Source organism: Pituophis catenifer, unplaced genomic scaffold (genome assembly GCF_029215685.1).
Source record: "Pituophis catenifer annectens isolate HBS135680 unplaced genomic scaffold, rPitCat1.0.hap2 SCAF_2, whole genome shotgun sequence".
Taxonomy (NCBI): domain Eukaryota; kingdom Metazoa; phylum Chordata; class Lepidosauria; order Squamata; family Colubridae; genus Pituophis; species Pituophis catenifer.
In genome coordinates this window covers 158,893,414-158,913,025 of record NW_027256882.1, presented here as the reverse complement: position 1 = coordinate 158,913,025, position 19,612 = coordinate 158,893,414, and the positions used below count along the sequence as shown (strand labels likewise).

The 19,612-nt window shown below is 40.2% G+C and overlaps 1 protein-coding gene across 1 annotated transcript; it reads right to left on the bottom strand.

Moving 5' to 3' along the window:
• Window positions 1-289: 289 nt before the first annotated feature.
• LOC139312801 (keratin, type II cytoskeletal 5-like) lies at window positions 290-14,244 on the bottom strand. Its single transcript, XM_070937894.1, has 9 exons — window positions 13,612-14,244; window positions 12,148-12,362; window positions 9,605-9,665; window positions 9,387-9,482; window positions 6,720-6,884; window positions 4,494-4,619; window positions 2,275-2,495; window positions 1,941-1,972; window positions 290-1,799 (listed from the first exon to the last, which is right to left on the bottom strand). Exons 1-9 carry the CDS (start codon window positions 14,194-14,196, stop codon window positions 1,480-1,482), a joined length of 1,821 nt encoding a protein of 606 aa, XP_070793995.1. The 5' UTR covers window positions 14,197-14,244; the 3' UTR covers window positions 290-1,479.
• Window positions 14,245-19,612: the final 5,368 nt, after the last annotated feature.

Sequence of the window (19,612 nt, the reverse complement as noted above, 5' to 3'; positions counted from 1 at the left end):
AGAAAAGAATGAGTTCCTTAAGGAATAATGGGTGTGTGGTGTTTGCATGACATTTGTAACATTTCTTTCAAATCACCTTTCACACTAATGCAGCCTCATTAAGGATTTTGGAAAAAAAATTAAACTTTATTGCTTGCTTTCTTTGGAATATAGGGATTGGCCCAAATCAGGCATACTAAAAGGGAATGCTTGATTATTTTTTTTTAAAGATAAATATGGTGTGGAAATACCTCTAGTAGATCAGGAACTATCTTGATTTTCAGGGGAAAAGATGACAGAAAACAGCACGTTCAAAAATTAAAATTGCTCTTTATTTGTCATGCAGACTTGCGTAGAATCAAGCATTACAATTCATAAAATAGCAGCAGCAGAAACAATCACCTTTTCCAATATTGCTTTCACATTAAAGAAAGGAAGAAAAGAGGTGACAAAGAGAGAAAGAATGAGAACGAGTACTCATCTGTGAAAACATACATAAGCACCCTGTGTGGAAACATAACATTGCATAACATTGCAAGGTAACAGATCATTTGTGTCTCAAAGCTAATTTTCTGTAGAAGAGTGCATGGTTAAAATAGTTTGTAGCTTCATATAGACTCCATCTGAAAACCCAAAGAATATGCTCAAAAAGGAGAAAAGATCAGAAATGTTGTTTGGAATGAGACAAGTCCATGAAGTTTGCCAGTCTAGAAACCCTCATTATATCTGTTTTTATATCAGAGCTAACACAATGTATCGAAGAAACCAAGAAAGTGTTTACAGTTATTGGTTGTATGCATGTTTCCCCCCCCCACCCCACTCTTACTTTGGACATGTCCAGGAGTACAATAACTGGCAAACTGGAATGTCTCTTGCACAAAATAAAAGATGCTGATGTAGGTGAATAAGGCTAGGTTGCAGAAATCGGTTTTGTTAGAGAAATGTTTGGCACAAGATTTACACCCATTAAGATTTCTGATATTGATTGAACAGCTGATGCTGCAATGATAGAAGTAACGTCCAAATGTAGACATTCTTTTTGTAATATCTGCTCACAGCCCTCTCACTGATCTAATAGTAACAGACTTGGAAGGGACCTTGGAGGTCATTTAGTCCAACCCCCTGCTCACGCAGGAGACCTGTACTAGGGATTTGAACCGCCAAACTGTCAACCTTTCTGAAACGATTACACAAACAGTTTGCTTAATGGGTTTGCATTTCCTTCTGTGAATCAACTGTGGCCTCCCTGCTAAAGCTGTGCCAGGTGTTTCAGCCATGATAGATCAAGTTCCAACAGAGGAACAGATCGAGTGTGTTGGATTTGTATGCAGATATCCAAGTGAATGTTAAGAGCTAGACCTTGATGGAAAAGGTGAAAGTGTCAGAGAGGAAAAGCGCTTTTTTTGTGGTTTTGTTTTCCCTTGGCATTATTTACATGACAGGCACGATGAGCATGGTTATGCGAATTGTCATTCAGGAGGAGGAGGAGAGGACCCGACTTTAATAGGCAGTTTTCCTGCTTGTACTAGTTTTTGATACAATTTTTACACTGGAACCTCCTCCTCCACCTGAGGAATGGCGACCTCCTCCACTACTGTAACAGCTCCCACCTCCGCTGCCGAACCCTGAACCAAAACCGGCTCCTCCATAGTTGCTGCCACAGCTAATGCCATAGCCGCCACCACCACTACCGAGTCCTCCTCCGAGTCCTCCTCCAAGTCCTCCTCCAAGTCCTCCTCCAAGTCCTCCTCCGAGTCCTCCTCCCAAGGCCAGGCCACTTCCACCACCATATCCACTGGTAGTAGTGTTGCTGACTACAGCTGGAAAACAACAGTGGGTGAGGGGTGGAGAGAAAGAAAATTAAGTTGCTTCTGTGACTTCTATAGAGAAAATGCATGTCAAGGCCCCTTTAAAAAAAAAAATCATGCACGCACAAATCTATAAATAGGGACGATACTTACAATAGCTGACATTTCCAACGCCTTCTTGCAGTCTAAAAAGCAATGTAATAATTGGAGTTAACGCTTCAACTTACAGTAAAATTACCACATTTTTAATATAAAAAGGAGTATTGCAATGACAGTAATATGAACTCAACCTGTGTCTAGAGGCAAGTGATGAAACATGCCTCATAATGTAACAGCACAAATGTCACAACTGACAGACTGCTGTCACATATTGGGGCAGAAGCAGGGTTGGGCTGCTGGGGGTTCGCAGGGGTTCGGGAGAACCTCTAGCTAAGATTCTGTGCATTTCGGAGAACCCCCAAATCCCACCGACCAAATCTCAACTGACCTGATTTCTTCTCCTTCTAGCAGTGTCCTGTAGGTGGCGATCTCGATGTCCAGGGCCAGTTTGACATTCATGAGCTCCTGATATTCCTTGAGTTGCCGGGCAAGTTCTTGTTTGGCTCTCTGTGAAGCTTCTTCCAATTCATTCAGCTTTTGCTTAGCATCCCTGAGGGCAAGTTCACCCCGCTCTTCAGCCTCAGAAATGGCTGCCTGAAGTTTGGCACACTGGGAATGGGTATAACAATTTTTATTGTTGTTATTGGAGGCCATTCATGTGAAAACTGTTACAACAGGTTCTCTCTGGATAATTCAGGAAGAATATCTCTTCCTGCCTGTAACTTGAAAATCTCTTCTTAAAGACAAAACATACTTCTGTGCAACAAAACTATTGTATACTACCAATATTAGTATATAAAACACATAGGTGCTGAGTGCACATCTGCATCTAAAGCAAATGCTTGTAGTTCAGTGTACCAACATTGTAATAATATTTCCGTAAATGGGACTAAGCGCTCAGATTTTCTCCAACACTGGAAACAAGCAATATATAAGGTGATTGTTCATTTTTGAACCAATGTGTTGTGTAACCTGAACCATTTAAGTTCGAAGTTTATGCCTTAGCATAATGTGGAAATTCAGCCAATTATGGCTTAAAATCATAGTTAGCAAAGACGAATATGCAAACTCCGCTATTGCGAAAGCAGATCTGTCTCATGCAATACGGTAGAACTGGGCAAAATTCTATAAAACTTCACTTGCAACTTGTTCTCAACAACTGCATGATAATTTTTATATTTATATACAAAGCTTCTGTTATTTATCATGCTCTGAGCAAATAATGCCTCCGGATAGATATAAATGGAATAATTCCAAAAGAAGCTGTTGAAACTGCTGATCTATCATTGATTTTTTTTTTTTAAGACGGATGATAAAAGAACAAAAATATTTTAATAATATGGAAAAACTGGCTCACTGTAGTTGCCTGGCTACCTTCCTTTAGAACACATTAGGGTGTGGAATAATTTATATAATAACCTGCCTGTCTGCCTGCTTGTCTATGCTGTAATAAGATGAAGGAGGGGATTCCTGGTTTAATTTGCAATGCCTACGAGCTATTGCAAAGCAACTAACTGCAACTTGTTCAACTTGATTGTGTAGATACCTTGCAACATTTGTACAATGAGAGATGTACTATCTGTGGATTCATTAGCAAAATCCCACAGAGTACAAGAAAGACTAAAATGTGGTTATGATTAGAATAACATATTGTTTAAAAAGGAGAATTTTTGAGTGTGCTAGTCTTTGGTGCCCCAAAGGTGCTTTTCCAAAAGGCAACTGGACTTGTTTTATCCTTAAAAACGTTTTTCTTCTCATCCAAGAAGCTTCTTCAGTTCCATTTCTTCAGTGAAATGTTTTCAAAGAAAAAACAAGTCCGGTTGCCTTTTGAAAAAGCACCTTTGGGATAACTATGACCTGGATGACTGGGAATCTCCATAGACATAGTCTTTGGTGTGTATAATGGCACCTCACATACTTCCTACTTATTTCTTGTAATGCATGCTGTTTAACCACAGTCCATATTTTTTTCTTTATTTATGTCATCTGAATGCTGAATGGCCATCATTTCTGGTTAGCAGTAACTGGCATTCAAATCAATTAATTTTAGTTAATGCTAACCAGAAATGGCAACTGCTTGAATTTCAGTTAATATATTTAACTGTTGCTAGTTTCCTTCCTTCCTTCCTTCCTTCCTTCCTTCCTTCCTTCCTTCCTTCCTCCCTCCCTCCCTCCCTCCCTCCCTCCCTCCCTCCCTCCCTCCCTCCCTCCCTCCCTCCCTCCTTCCTTCCTTCCTTCCTTCCTTCCTTCCTTCCTTCCTTCCTTCCTTCCTTTCTCTTTGCTTCTCTTTCCTTTTTTTCATTCACCAGTGATACTTGCCTCAATATTTCTTCTACCAATATTTTGAAGCCAAACCAAATAGTACTTAAACCCTTTTTTAAAAAAATATACTGCTTCAGGAGTGCTTCCTCATGAAAAACTCACTATCATGAAAAATAATTTAAAGTACTTTTCTCCCTAGTTTTCTTTTCTGTATGCAAGGGATTAAATTAGTACTCAGAAAACTGTTTATTCACCCTATCAGTGGTACAAATCTGCTCTGGCAAAGCAAAGGGCCTATTCTTTAGTCCGTTCTCACAAACTAAATGGCAAGATCCATTAAAATACCTGTTTCTTCACGGCATCAATTTCACCTCGCAGTCTCTGGACCAGCCGATTAAGCTCAGAAATTTCTGACTTTGTGTTACGAAGGTCATCGCCATGGCGCCCAGCAGACACTTGTAGTTCTTCATACTGACATTCAGAAATAAACAATGGTATCATCAAAACACAGGAGATGGAAAATGACCCCGAGCACAGAGGCTGGGGAAGACATTCTATTATGTGGGGCAGGGGCGGGTTTTAAAACCCGTCGCTAGCGGTTCACTCATGGGCATGCATGTGCCGCTTCTGCACATGTGCAGAAGCATCCAGGCGGGTGGCCGGAGCCTCCTGCTGCCTCCGCTACTGGTTCACCTGAACCGGGGCGAACTGGTAGCAACCCACCACTGATGTGGGGGCAAAAGTTCTTTCAAGGGACTCTTTGTAGGTTTAGGAAATGAAGTTACTTAGAGTCAGGATCACAAGCTTAGGCCTGAAGCTTGCAGTTCGGGAACACATGTCTTGGCCTTCCTAAGATCCCGTCAGCCAAGGTCGTTTGGCCAGCAGGGTCAAGGAGAAGAGTCTTCTCTGTCATGGCCCGTGCCCTCTAGAACATCTTCCCACCAGAGGTGAGATCTGTCTACACCCTTCTGACCTTCTGGAAGGGCCTTAAAACCTGGCTCTGCCTGATGGCTTGAGGCCCCAATGGGGACACACTATGCTGAAAGTAGCTGATTGAATGATAGACAAAAGGGGACTACTGCTGTACCATCCTGTTACCCTGTTTTGGGGTTTTAACCTTTTATTTAATTATTGTTAATTTTAACACTTTTTATCCTTTTATATTTATGCTTTTATGTTGTTGTAAACCAGCCAGAGGCACTCTAGATAGTGAGATAAGTATAAATAAATAAAGATATGAATGAATGAATGAATGAATGAATGAATGAATGAATGAGCAGAAAGGAAGCCACACTAATGTTAGCCTGATGGTCACAAAGACACGGTGAAAGAGGACGGAGCAGATTTCTCACCCTCCTCCTGCTTTATCACATGCTCTGTACCTGTAACAAGTCAGTTTTGCAACAGGTGGGGAAAAGCAAGGAAGCAGGGGGGAGTGTCTCTCCTTGCTCTGGTCTTGGGACCCACCCATCCGCTGCATCCAGCTCACAAGTCCCAGATGCAAAAGAAAGTTGGTGAACAACATTGGAGCATTGGACTAAAGAGTTCTCTCCATTGGACCCAGGTCTCTCCAGGTCTGTGACCTGTCAATGCAGTTATTTTTAGAGCCCCTCTCCTCTCCTCTCCTCTGCTCTGCTCTGCTCTCCCCTCTCACTTCATTTCATTTCATTTCACTTCACTTCACTTCACTTCACTTCACTTCACTTCACTTCACTTCACTTCACTTCACTTCACTTCACTTCACTTCACTTCACCTCCCTTCCCGCTCTCCAATAACCACACTGTTTTCCTGCCAAAGGATTTGGGGGAAACAGAAATGGCCTATCCCAGCCAGTGGTAGGTTCTAACCGGTGTTACCACTGGTTCACTTTGTGCATGTGCTTTGCGCGCAATTGGCGTGTGCAGGCTCGCTTTGCTCGTACACACACCAAACTTGCACTTTGCCCAAACGCATTGTAATTCAATACAGCAGAGGCATGTCAATCCGCTCTGCCGCGCCTTACAGCTGGGCTAAAAACGAAGGAATAAAAGTAGGTATAGCACGGGGGCGGGCAGGAGGACCCAGCTGACAGTCGGAGCGAACCAGTTCGCTCTCACATCAAGATTTTCTCTACTGGCTCTCCTGAACTGGGGAGAACCGGTAGCAACCCACCACTGATCCCAGCTCACATATATGTGCCTGTGATTTATTCCTCAGACAATTTGAAAGGGGACTAAGCCTTTCACCTGAGACACCTGCCTACGCTCACCCAATCCTGAGCCACCACATGTTCTGGAGTGTGATTGATGGCTGCTTCTCCAGCAATAGGAAACGCCCTAGGCAGGGAAATACATCCGAGTGCATCAGTCTCTTTCTTTCTCATTTGCCCATTAAACCTGGAAGGGCAGCGCCACTCACCGGCACAATTGATACTGGCATAATTTTGTCAAGGATGGGAAGACAACACATTTCTAGCCTGCTGCCCTCTAGTGCAGGGAATCCTGGGGACTGTAGTCCAACCAATCAGGAGGTGGCCTGATTATTGAAAGTTGCTCTAGACCTTTAATGAATTTATTATTCTAGTTACTAACCTTGGTTTGATACCATGATTCGGCCTCAGTCCGGCTCCTGTTGGCAATATCTTCATACTGCGCCTTGACCTCAGCAATTATGCTATTCAAGTCCAGGCTTCTGTTATTGTCCATGGACAGTACGACAGAGGTATCTGATACTTGCTGCTGCATTTGAGATAATTCCTGCAAAAAAATAAAAATAAAACAAAAATTAGGTCACCTGGACACCTGGGCAAAAGTAGAATGCTCTTGTTGAAGCAGTTATGGAAAAATGGACTATTTGAGGATTTTATTTATATATGGAACTATCTTTTAGTGGTGTGGTGTGGGCAGAAGAACAAAGATATTAAAAATATTATGTATGGTAGACCTGTAGGAAAATGGGTGGAGATAGGTTAGGTTACTGATTGTTTAGTTTAGGAAAAGGGATGTTATGTTCAGATATTAATATACGTAAAAGATTTGAATTAAGAGATATATGTATGGGGGTGGAGGAAATGGGTAGATTATGAGTTGAATAAATGCCAAATTAGGATTTATTATATAATTTTATAGCTGAAGGTTGCTTTGAAATGTATAGTATAGGGGGGATATAATAATAATGTTAGAAAGAAATGGTTAGCATATGGGGGGTGGTGTAAAAGGATGGTAAAGTATTATATAATCTGATATCAATTTGGATTTTATTTTGGAGAAGCCACGTGGGGAGGGGAGGATGAGGGGGGTTTAGGGAGGAGGGGGGGGAAAAGGGGAAAAAATCTGTATTTGAAAAACTTTTTCAATAAAAAAAAAGAAAGAAAGAAAAATGGACTAAGTACCTAACGGGGGTAGAGAACTTTCTGAAATCCTAATTCAATTTTGTTTGAAGCCTTTTAATTTACATTCCAATTTGTAGCAGCCCTTTAGTTTTCTTAGTAAGGCCTTTTGTTAGAGTTAGGAATTTTAGTGAAAGAAGGTGTGATTCACAATAAATGGAATCCAAGCTCAGTCAAAATATGTTCTGTAACTCATAAATGTTTCCAAATCAAAGTGATTAATTTCACTCGGAAAAGTTGCCAAGGAAGGGGGTGGATATTTTTTTCCATTGCTTGCTCGCATCAAGTCCAGACTAGACATCCCTGAAGTGTGGAGGTCCCTTATTTAAATATAGTTCTGTCTTGATCCAGGAATAGCTGGAGGAAATTGAGTTTATATTGCCAAAGATGTGATAATTGATGTCATTAAGTCTCTGCTTGCCTAAACATTTAGTCAGCTCTTCAAACATATAACCAAGCAAGTAAAAACTGGTGAAGGGAAGATATCTTTGGGAGTATATCCTTTCTGAAGGAAAAACTGATCTAATATTTCCTGCAGTGGAACATTAAGAAATATACACAACAAGCTTCAACAAATCAGTCTGCTATGATCATCTTAGGAATTCCAACTCCTCATTCTTTTAGCATTGTTAAGAAAATGGTATTATATAGCTTTCCCCCTGCTTATTTCTTTTCTTAATGACAAGATTTTGCTTTTTTACACTGATATCTTTCTGCTGCATTAAGTTGATGTGCTAACAAATAACTGGGTAAGGGGAAGTGGTGAGGGGAAGAAAATATCCATAATGGGAGACTTCAAATTGGAGAATTTATCAAGTTTCAGAGTGATATGTAAAATGTTGAATACATTCAGTTTGGTCTAGTGGTTAAGTTAAGGTACCAAGCTAGAAGCCGGGACTTCTAGTCCCACTTTAGGCATGAAACGGCTGGGTGATTTTGGATCATTCAGTGTCTCTCAGCTCAATCCACTTCACAGGGATGTTGTTGTGAGGAAAATTGAGAAGGAAGAAATATTAGGTATGTGCATCACCTTGAGTTTTTTATAAAAAGAATAAAGGCGGGATTAAAAATATTTTTAAAATATTTTTTATTGGTATTGAAAGGGAGCTGGTTTTTCTGTTAATAAAAATAACCTTTATTTGCTTTCAGTAGCATTTTTTAAGTTCTTCCTCCAATATATTTATAGTCTACTTAATGGCAAATAGAAATATAAGAGAATTAATTAAAGGGATGAGAGATAATATAGTCCATGATCTCTGGTAGTACCATAGTTCATGCCTTGCACATATAAAATGCCATATTCAATTCCAAGTGCTTCCAATTAACAGATCTTGGAAAGATTCTGCCTTTAATCAGATGTAGAAGATTTAGCAATAGGACTTAGACTTATATACTGCTTCACAGTGCTTTACAGCCCTCTCTAAGCAGTTTACAGAGTCAGCCTATTGCCCACAACAATCTGGCTCCTCATTTTACTGGCCTTGGAAGGATGGAAGGCTGAGTCAACCTTGAGCCGGGGAGACCCGAACTGCCAAACTGCTGGCAGCCAGTGATCAGCAGAAGTAGCCTGCAGTACTGCATTCTAACCACTGTGCCACCGCGGCTCATTTAGATTTAGATTTAGATTTAGATTTAGATTTAGATTTAGATTTAGATTTAGATTTAGATTTAGATTTAGATTTAGATTTAGATTTAGATTTAGATTTAGATTTAGATTTAGATTTAGATTTACTAAGGCTTTTTCTAAGGTTCAAGTGTAGGTTTACATTGAGATCTAAATTCTCTAGTCTTCTGATTGAATATAGACCTAGAGCTTATTTTAAATTTAGAAATAGAACTTTGATAATGTAATGTAATAAAGGAAACTTACCGCTTCAAACAGTGCTTTCAGGAACTCAATTTCATCATTCAGTGAGTCTGATTTGCTAGCAAGTTCAATCTTGTTCATGTAGGCACCATCCACATCCTGCACAAAACAGAAGAAAAGTCTGTTGCATTTTGAGCAGAAAGCAAACTTGCTTGGCTCAACACATTCAAACCTTCTTTTTCATCTCATTGAGACCCCAATATCATAGGCAAATCAATTACCTTCTTGAGCACCACAAATTCATTCTCTGCACCTGTTCTCTTGTTAATTTCATCTTCGTATCTGTTAGACAAGAGGACCGAATAATAGAATTAGCAATATGCATGGGTTGCAATATGAGAACTGAACATTACTTCAGACAGACTATATATAAGACTATATAAATCCACATCTTATCAGTGCATTCTAGAAATCTTCGTAGTCTACGCCAACTGAATTATTCCTTTGAAAGTTAACCTATTTTGTTTTTGGAAGATCAATCCTTGGAATTCCTCCAGCTGCTTCATTCATGATATATTTTCAGAAACACAATTTTCATAGGCAAGCACAAAGAATTTCAGGTACATCTTTTCTTTTTTCGTTATAGTTAGTGAGAGAAGAGTGTGCTTCAATAAGCACATCACTGTGATCCATTAATTTGGCCTATCTTTAATTTTGATGTGGCTTTAAAACGCAAGGGCAATTTTAAAACACCATCTTTGACTTGAAATTGAATGCCACATTTTAAGCTCAGGTCTTCATAAGGTCTTCATTTGACATTGGTTTAACATTCCTTCTTCCAATGGGAACCCTGAAATGTAGTTTGGTGAACAGGTTTGGCAAAATATCAATAAGCAGCCTACACTATAATTCCCAGTATTTTATAGATAGAATCATAATGACTATAGCTGCTATAAAATTGAGACACAGTGGTAGTGTAGTTTGCCCTTAAGTGTTCAAATGCTTGCCCCAATTTTGATGCTTATGCCTTGGCTCAGTAATAGTGGTTTTGAAGCCATATATTGCAAATATTTGATGCGGATTTGCATGCTTTACCTACTTGGGGTATATATATCTAACATTATCTTAATTTCAAAGAAGTATAGCTGACATGAATTTAAAACCCACAGGTCTGGAGGGGAAACACATCATATTCAACATTCTTATCAGATAGATTGGATCTCCTTCCTGAATGTTCACCCCAACCAGCTAGCTGGCAGATAGCTTGTAGAATGCTCCTAAAGGCCACAAGAGAGACTGTTATAAAGATATACAGTTGTGCAAAAGTCTAAGTGAAGTATTTAATTTGTAGCGGTGCGTAATTTAATTTGCAATTCTTTTGTGAGGGTTTGCCAAGATAAGCTTGTACATTGCAGGCATCCCTCTGTGAAGTCTCGTAACATCAGGCCAAATCAAACTATCCGGCAGGAAAGGTGGGGCTGGAATGAACAAAAGAAGGACGGGGGGGGGGGGGTTTGCAGATTAATTCTGAACAGTTTGGTGCCAGACCACAGCCCTAATCTGTTTTGCCTTTGAGCATGTGGATTTCTAAACCTGAATTAGTTTGAACTACACAGAAAAGAAAGCTGGGTGATTAAGGGAGAGGATGAAAAAAAAGTAAACTTCGCTATAGGGTTGCAAACTACTGAGCGGAATCTATTTTGTCCCCTTTCTACTTCTGTTTGCTATTTAGCAAGCTATTGCATACTTGTGAAGTAGTTAGCATTTGTTGATCTCATTCTGACATAATGTTCACTAATGTTCATAACCAAAATTTAGTCCCCCAAAGCTTTTCTAGACTTCTAAGAACATAAATAATTTGGTTAGGCATGAGGTTCACGGCTAAGAATTACAGCTCCATGTAAGCCTTTATCAACCTGAATAAATATGTTAATAATGTGGATTTGGGAAGCACCTGCCTTGGAACTTGCATTTGGTTCAAATCACAGGTGAAACAAAACTCTCAAATGTTTTAGAAAAGGAAAGGAGGGGCGTTGTCTGCCATCTGGCTATCTGATTTCATTTCATTTCATTATTTCATTTCTTAAAAACCTATACAGCCATACACCCAGGGGTGGGCAAATGTGGCTCTTTTACAACCTGTGGACTTCAACTCCCAGAATTCCTGAGACAGCCAAGCTGGCTGGGGAATTCTGGGAGTTGAAGTCCACAGGTTGTAAAAGAGCCACATTTGCCCACCTCTCCCCTAAACCCAAAATCCAGGTTTTGTGATAGGAATGCAGTGCAAATGCACAGGGTTCTTCCCACTAGAATGAGTTCATATTGCTCATTGGATGGTTTGAGGTGAATAGAGAATGCTTGCTGTTCTATGCATTCAGATAATTAGTATCGGATTCTTTGCATTTACTGTATCTGGCAGTAAGCCCCTTTGGAATGAATTGCATGGGATGGGGCTGTATATTCAGCAAGAAATATCAATCTTTTATGTAGACGCAGGCACTGCAATAAGTCTTGGATCTCCAGAGAGTCAGGAACTTGCTTACAGTGGAAACTTTATAACTATCCTACATAAACTGCTTCATGCAGAAATCAGGCAGAACACAGAAATCAAAGTCTGTTTTGGAGTTGTTGTTTTTATCCTGTTTTTTTAATGTTTTTAACCAATGGATTTTTGGCCATTGTTTCCCCAGCCTTGAGAGATGGAGATTCTGCTCAGTCCTTACATAACGGTTCAGTCTAGCCTAAGCAACTCTGGTCCCCATCTTGCCCATTTCAGCCCTTTCAATATGTTAGACTGAATGGAATAGAATGGAAAACTGCTTACTTGTTCTTAAAGTCCTCCACCATGTCTTGCATATTCCTCAGCTCCATGTCCAGTCTTCCCCGTTCATTTACTAGAGAATCAAGTTGTTTCCTGAGGTTGTTGATATATCCCTCAAAAAGGGGCTCAAGGTTGAGTCGCTGAACCTGAGTCCCTTGCTGTTGTAAGAGCTCCCATTTCGTCTCAAGGACTTTGTTTTGCTGCTCCAAGAATCGGACCTGCAAGATGGAACAGACAAAGACATGAAAATGAGGCATGTAAGCAAAATAACACTTCAGTGGAGCGAACTCCTCCGGGAAAGAGATCAATGGGTGCACACCCTGCTTGTTCCTGGAAGCCTTTTTCCGGCCACTTTGGCCCATGCTCCAGTTTAAACGAAACCTGAATGGCTTTTCCCATCTTATTTTCTCTTGTCCCTTCTCACTGGGTAGATTGGCAGCGCCTTGGAGCAGAAAACCATTATGCCTCTTATGTAGCCCCGCAAAGTTCCACATCTCTAGATGGTGTCAACCATGTGCAGAACAAATTGAACAGGAGAACAAATCAAAAACAGCAATTCAGGAGGGACAAAAAATAGCAAAGGAGGCTGAAAAGGGAAGGGGAAAAAAATGGGGGCCAAAGAGGAGGTTGTGAAAGCTAGCAGGGAACGGAGCTGTTGTTCCAAGTGACATGAAAATTAAGGTTAAAAATATATACTTTTCAGAACGATCATTTAGCAATTATATTTTTATCCTCCGTAACCTAGTCTCCACAGCTTCAGTGAAATCACACACACTCTATAGTGTGCAGAGAGCCCCTAACATGGCAATGAGATTGCAACATCCAAAGCAATGATAGAATGTTACATGTCATGCTCCCCTCCCAAAAAATGCTAAGTTGCAAGCTAGATTAATAACGGTATTATAATTTGGGTGTGAATTCCTTCTGTTATCTGCGGTGAATATATGAAGCATCCTTTCTTGGCCTCAGCATTTAGCATATCTGTGCCATCTATTTTTAAAACATATTTTTGATAAATTGGCCTCAGTTAGGGTTGGTATTTGTGTATTCCACAAAGGATACAAACTAAGCACACAAATCCAGAAAAACAGAGGAAATAACTGCTTTATTCTCAACACTGTAATATTTAAGAATGGCATTGCTGACTTTGAAACTAAGATGTTTAAATTGTCTATAATTGGGGCCTTACTTTTCATCAGTTCTTGGGCTAGAAGCCCTTCTGTTATTTTACATGACCCTTCATCCTCAGAATAAAAAAGTTAATTGAACAATTTGATGGTGGCAATGACTTTGGACAATATTAGAAGTAATTGCCTGTTGTTGCTCATTTGCCTATATCAGATGTGACCTTATCAGAGAGCACCCAAAGACAACTGATAAATAGCCACTCGATTGGTGACTTAAGTTTGTGAAGGGTTACTTCAAATTTAGAGGCCCCAAAGTTCAAGTAAAATCACCCCCTCTTACCTTATCAATAAAGGAGGCAAATTTGTTGTTGAGTGTCTTGATCTGTTCTCTTTCTTGAGAACGCACTCGCTGAATCTCTGGGTCAATCTCAAGGTGGAGAGGTTGCAAAAGGTTCTGGTTGATGGTCACTTCTTGGATGCCACCAGGGGGGCAAACTGGAAAACCTGGACCACCTCTTACAAAACCTGGTCCACCTACCAGAAAGCCCCCAGCACCTCCACCCATGCCATAGCCAGCTCCACCTCCACCCATGCCATAGCCAGCTCCAGCTCCACCTACACCCATACCATAACCAAAACCAGCTCCTCCAAGGCCATATCCTCCACCATAACCAGATCTTAGACCTCCACAAACGGTACCATAGGCAATTCGTTTGCTTCCGCCTATGTTGTGCAGGCTTCGGCTGCCAAATCCACCAAGTCCATAGCTGCCACCCCCTCCACTTCTTGCTCCTCCAACTCGAGAGACCGAGTAGGAGCTGAAACTGCCTCTCCCACCACCACTACCACCAACAATTGCAGACCCGGAGGTAAAGCCTCTGCTAGCTCCTCCGGAGGATGCTCGATAGGAAACACGACTTGTCATGATGGTTTGCTTGGAGAGAGAAGATGAAGAAAGTTTTGAATGATAAGCAGCACTGCAGAGAAAGCAGAGAAAGAAGAAGGCAGAACCTCTCTGATATAAAGGAGCAGGAAACCTCCCCTTTTATCTGTTTGGGAAAGAACCTGGCACAGAATTTGAGACAATTGGATACTCAAACGCTTGATGTGCCTTGCAGCAACTTGTCTTCTGTGACACGCCTACTCCAGTCAACATAACACCACAGAACTGATGTAGAGAGTTTGTCAGAGAGAAAGATCTTGAAGGGATCAACATTTTTCCCTTTTTTTATTTTTAGGAGGCTGTTTCATTAGTAAGAAAGCAAATAAAAGGAGAGCATAATAATCACAAGACTGCATATTTACACTCTGGCTACTCAACTGTCTTAGTCAAATATAAGGAAAGCAGCTACAATTCTGATCATTACCAAAATATGTCAGATATGTATTCTTTTTCTCAATCTGTCAAGAGCTGTCTAGGGTCTTCAGTGTGTTGGGCACTGGGAGCAAACTTGTGAAGTGGGACAGACACCTTACAATAAATTAACTTTACTTGGGTCCATAGGTGATCCTTTGTGAGTGGTACTAGGTCCCTGTAGCTAAAGTCTTTGTTGTGCACATTTAATGGATTGGACACAAGTAATCTGCATATAACACATATATTTGACACTGAGGATGGTCAATAGTAAGGTATTCCATAGTTAAGCAGGTCACAACTCAGTTCTCTATTCCTTGAAGCCCCATTTGCTAAATTGCATTTCCTTTTATACAGGGTTTTTTTTTTTTTGAGGGGTGGTGGTAGTTCAAACTATATTGTATTCAGTGGCATTACTCCCTATGTGCTTTTTCAGGGCTACAATCTTGAAGTCCTCATCTGCTCCTGTAACAGCAGAGACACCTTTGGCACATCGCTAATGGCCCTTGTGTAAGACTTCATGCATTTCTGTGTAGGTGGCTGTATTTGCCTGAACTCTGTTGTAAAGATCTTCTGTCAAACAAGTCCCGAAGTTACTTTTGTTTGGGAATACTGCAATTTAGGATCAGAAGGGTCTATAGATCAGCTTGTGGTTTGCATACACGGCAGATTAAAATATTCCTAAAAAAGCAAGGAATGGTACACCTATATCTTATGATTTAGCGGAATGTTTCCAAAGGATAATAGCCATTAGACTGCGGGTTTGTCTGCTTTGGGGAAATTAAGAGCTTTCCTTTGTGGAAAGTACTTAAGCAGAAGCTGCACAGCTAACTCTCGGGGAAACTCTAATTGCAAGAACCTGAGCAAGTGCAGTTGGACAAGATTATATCTACCGGCTATGAAATTTTATGCTTTTATCTTTGATCTTTCTCTCCTGTGAAAAGGAGGACCATTGCGTGGAGGAAGATTCGGCTGCACTGTTCTTACATATTTTTTGGGTTTAAATATCAAGGGTTTTTAAAAAAGAAACGTGACTTAAAAAAAAAAAAGATTAAAATAAAAACTTTAGGCCCCTAACGTCAACATGTTCCCATACTAACTTGTTTTTGGCTCGTACAATTGGCTTTTTATTTAAACGGAGGAATGCATTTTATTAGAAATAATATTTATATTGATCACAATAATTCAAATGAAAAAATCCTCACGTTAAATGCCCCCCATCACCACCACCCACAAACCTTCTGAGGGGAATTGTCTGTTAAATAAATATCATTTTAATTATTAATACATTTAGTTTTGGCAAGAAGACTCCTGTTTTATTTTTAAAACTAAATTCTTTAATTTTAATTTTATTTTTAAAATTCCTTAAAATTAAAAGAATATTCCCATAGCTGATTTCTACTACGCATATAGATCTTCCTTTGCCTTCCTCTGTTCATACATGCAGACACATGCACCTTATAATTTTTAAATCATTTATTCTGAAATAGTCTCAGTGGCATTACTCCGGAACCAAAGACTAGAAAGTTAAAAGAAAGTCATGAAGAGCAAATTTTGACAGTGAGAGGTAATTTTACGTTGTCCTTTCCCATAATGAATTGTCGCCTTAAGAGAACCATTACTTTTAGGACAAATTGTGCGCACGAGGATCAGTTACCCCAGACTCTGATCAGTTCAAAAATCTGAAATTTGTTGAGGTTGGATGCTTCTTTTTGACTGTGCACATGGATCACATCGTGGCTTCTTGACCCCAAAGGAAGTTTGAAGGGCATGTCATACTGTTACGTTCCAGCTAAATGAGTCTTCTCTGGATCCGAAACCACTAGGAAGCCTCACAGAAGCCACTTGATGCTACCCCCAGTAGCTGACATATGCAATTTTGTGGCATTTACATACAGAGAAGACAGCTATGTGGTAAGACTAGTAGAATGGGCAGATCCATCCCAGAAGAATAAGAATTTGCATAAGACCTGTGAGATACAAGCCTATCCAAACTTGAATGGCTGTAGGGCATCGGCATTGTCCAATCATTTTGAAGTCTTTCCGAGATCTGGGTGATGATATGAACTGTTACTGGGTTTTTGTTTTTTTTTTGTCCTCCTCAGTCTATTGAGAATCTTGACAGAACCTGAATCGAAGTGCCAATTGCTTTCCTCATAGCATTCTGAAGAGTCTTTTGCTTCATTTTCAAGCATTCCTGTCGCTATGTGTTGCCAGGAATTTGAGTCATTCACATTGGAGGCACATCAAAGTATCCTTGATTGTACTTGAGATATTATTTAGAAGGAAACCTCAACCGCAAGGGAAGCCTATGCTGTAGCAAGGGGGTGCTGTCACCTTGGAAGTGAAGCAATGGAGCGCACCTTAATGCTTGTGTGATTTGTACAAACTTTTGTCCCTCCCAGCCGTTCCTTGGGCAGAAGTCAGTTCAGAAGTTGAAATGAAAAAGCATTCAGTGTGGGGTTTAGTGCTGAACAATCAATGCATGCACACACTGTATATTTCAATAAGTACTACTTTACATTATGAACTCGTAAGAGGCACGGTCATTCAATATTACAATGCTTGCTCTGTATTGATTAAAACCAGTCACAAATCCGAATATTTCAACTAAAGAATAAGCCTGTGATAGTGAACCAATGGCACGTGTGCCAGAGGTGGCATGAAGAGCCCTCTTTATGGGTATGCACGCCGACGCCAGCTGCTCTTCCAGGTTCCGTCATGTGCATGCGTGGAACGGCCAGCTGGTCTCTTATGGGTTCCGGTGTGCGCATCCGCACCGGCCAGCTGATCTTCACGTGAATACCAGTTGGCCAGTGTGCATGTGCGCGATGGAACCTGGAAGTGCATCTGGCCGCCGTGCGTATGTGCACTGGCCAGCTGCTCTCTTCCGGGTTCCTGTGCTCTAGCATGCGCGCATGCTCCAGTTTTGGCACTCGGTGCCAAAAAGGTTAACCATCACTGGAATAAACTGAGGTGGCATAGTTATGGCACCAATCAAGAGGCCCAAAGGTGAATTAGTGATTACGTAGAATGATTTACTTTAAATAGAATGAACTTCTTCTTATCCCTGCTGAAATTTCCGTGTTCCATAAGCTTTGATTCAGATAAAAATGTCTTACAAAGATGGATCTGAAACTCAAGAGCCAGAAAGTTCTTGTGATTTTTCCCAATTTGATTTTCAATGGAAAGTTGCAATGCTGATACGTTGCGCTGGAAAAAAAAAAAAGTAGTGGAGGAAAGCACTTGAAGTGAAATGCAGATCATGCCTTCTCGGCAATCTTTGCAAGAGATTACTGAAACTCAGAAGACGAAAAAGAATAACAAAAAAAATTGGGGTACTTTGAAATCTCTGCTCATCAGACACCAGACTCCCCAACTTAATTGTTTTTCAGAAGAGACAAGCAGACACATGAAACTGTCTATTCTCTAAACGACATTAAAAAAAAAAAAGCTGGAAAAGGATGAGGAAACCCTGGGTACTTATTCAAAGTTCTACGTAGTACTTGCATCAGACACCCAAGATATTCTAGCTGGATTGTTTTTCACAAGAGGTATACAGATACTCTCTATTGACTTTATTACTCTGAGAAAAAAAATTTTTTTCATCCTCTGTTCCTCTATAACTCTAGGAGGGGGAAAAAAAACATGGGAACCATAGTTGAAAAGCTTTAATTTTACTGTTTCATATATATATATATCAGGTAGTCCTTTACTTACAGCCTTTCATTTAGAGACCATTGGAAGTTACAATGGCATTGAAAAATGTGACTTACAACCAGTGGTGGGATTCAAATAATTTAACAACCGGTTCTCTGTCCTAATGACTGGATTGGGTGTGGTCGGGTGGTCATGTGACTGGGTGGGCAAACTCAACATTACTCATCACCCAGCCACTTGCCTCAAAGGCAGAGGTGGGATTCAGCCGGTTCGGACTGGTTCGGGCTAATCCCAACACTGGCTGGCCCCGCCCCTGCTCATTTTCCCGCCCGTTTTGAAGTCCACAAATCTTAAAGTTGCCAAGGTTGGATACCCCTGGGCTAGATGTTCTGATAGTTCAATGTTTTTCAAATTTGGCAACTTTTAAGATATGTAGACTTCAACTTCCAGAATGCTGTCCAGGCAATTCTGGAAGTCCACACATTTTAGGATTGCAAGTTTGAAAAACCCTGTCAAAAATGGGCAAATTAAGATCCTTTTTAGGGATCTGTGTTTTGGTATCCTTAAAAAAACATATTACAGATTATCCTGAGCAGCATATCTATGAAGGAAGACTCTAATAGAAACATGTTTTATGCATAAAAATATAGAAAGGCATCTAAGGATCACTAATCTCCCCACCTTCATGGACCATAATTTATGAGAAGTTCACAATGATCTCAATGGAAGTTTTCCTCAGCTCTGCTTGCCTGAATATGCAATATCTATGCTCTATCATTGAGCTGTGATCATTCTGGCCCTAAAAATAGACACAAAGTTCTCTCAATAACAAGAATTGTCCTCCATTCTCTTTATTTGTAGTATGGGACTCTAAAAATAGACACAAAGTTCTCCCAATCATAAAACTGTCCTCCTCTGTCTTTATTTATATTCTGGAATAGTCAGATAATGAGGAAAAGCTGAGCAGGAGAGATACATGGACAGACATTATTATTGATCTGATTTATCCTAGAACTGTTATCACTGGAAAAAAGGAACTTTACACTGATACTTAAGATTCCTTCCCTACCCTACCCCATTACTGATGTACTGATATGAGGAAAAGGTCCAAGTGGGTGGAAGGATTTTTGACCCTCTTTCAAGCTTATTTTCTCAGAATTGGTTCTAAAACTGGACATGAAGTTTATTAGTACAGAAATTGTAATTGGAGCAAAGAAGGAAACAGGGACTTTAGAAAGACAATATTATGGCAATTCAAGTTTTTGACATTTTCTTGTTTTATTTTCATATTTTGGCTTTAAATCAACCCAAAGACATTACATTTGTT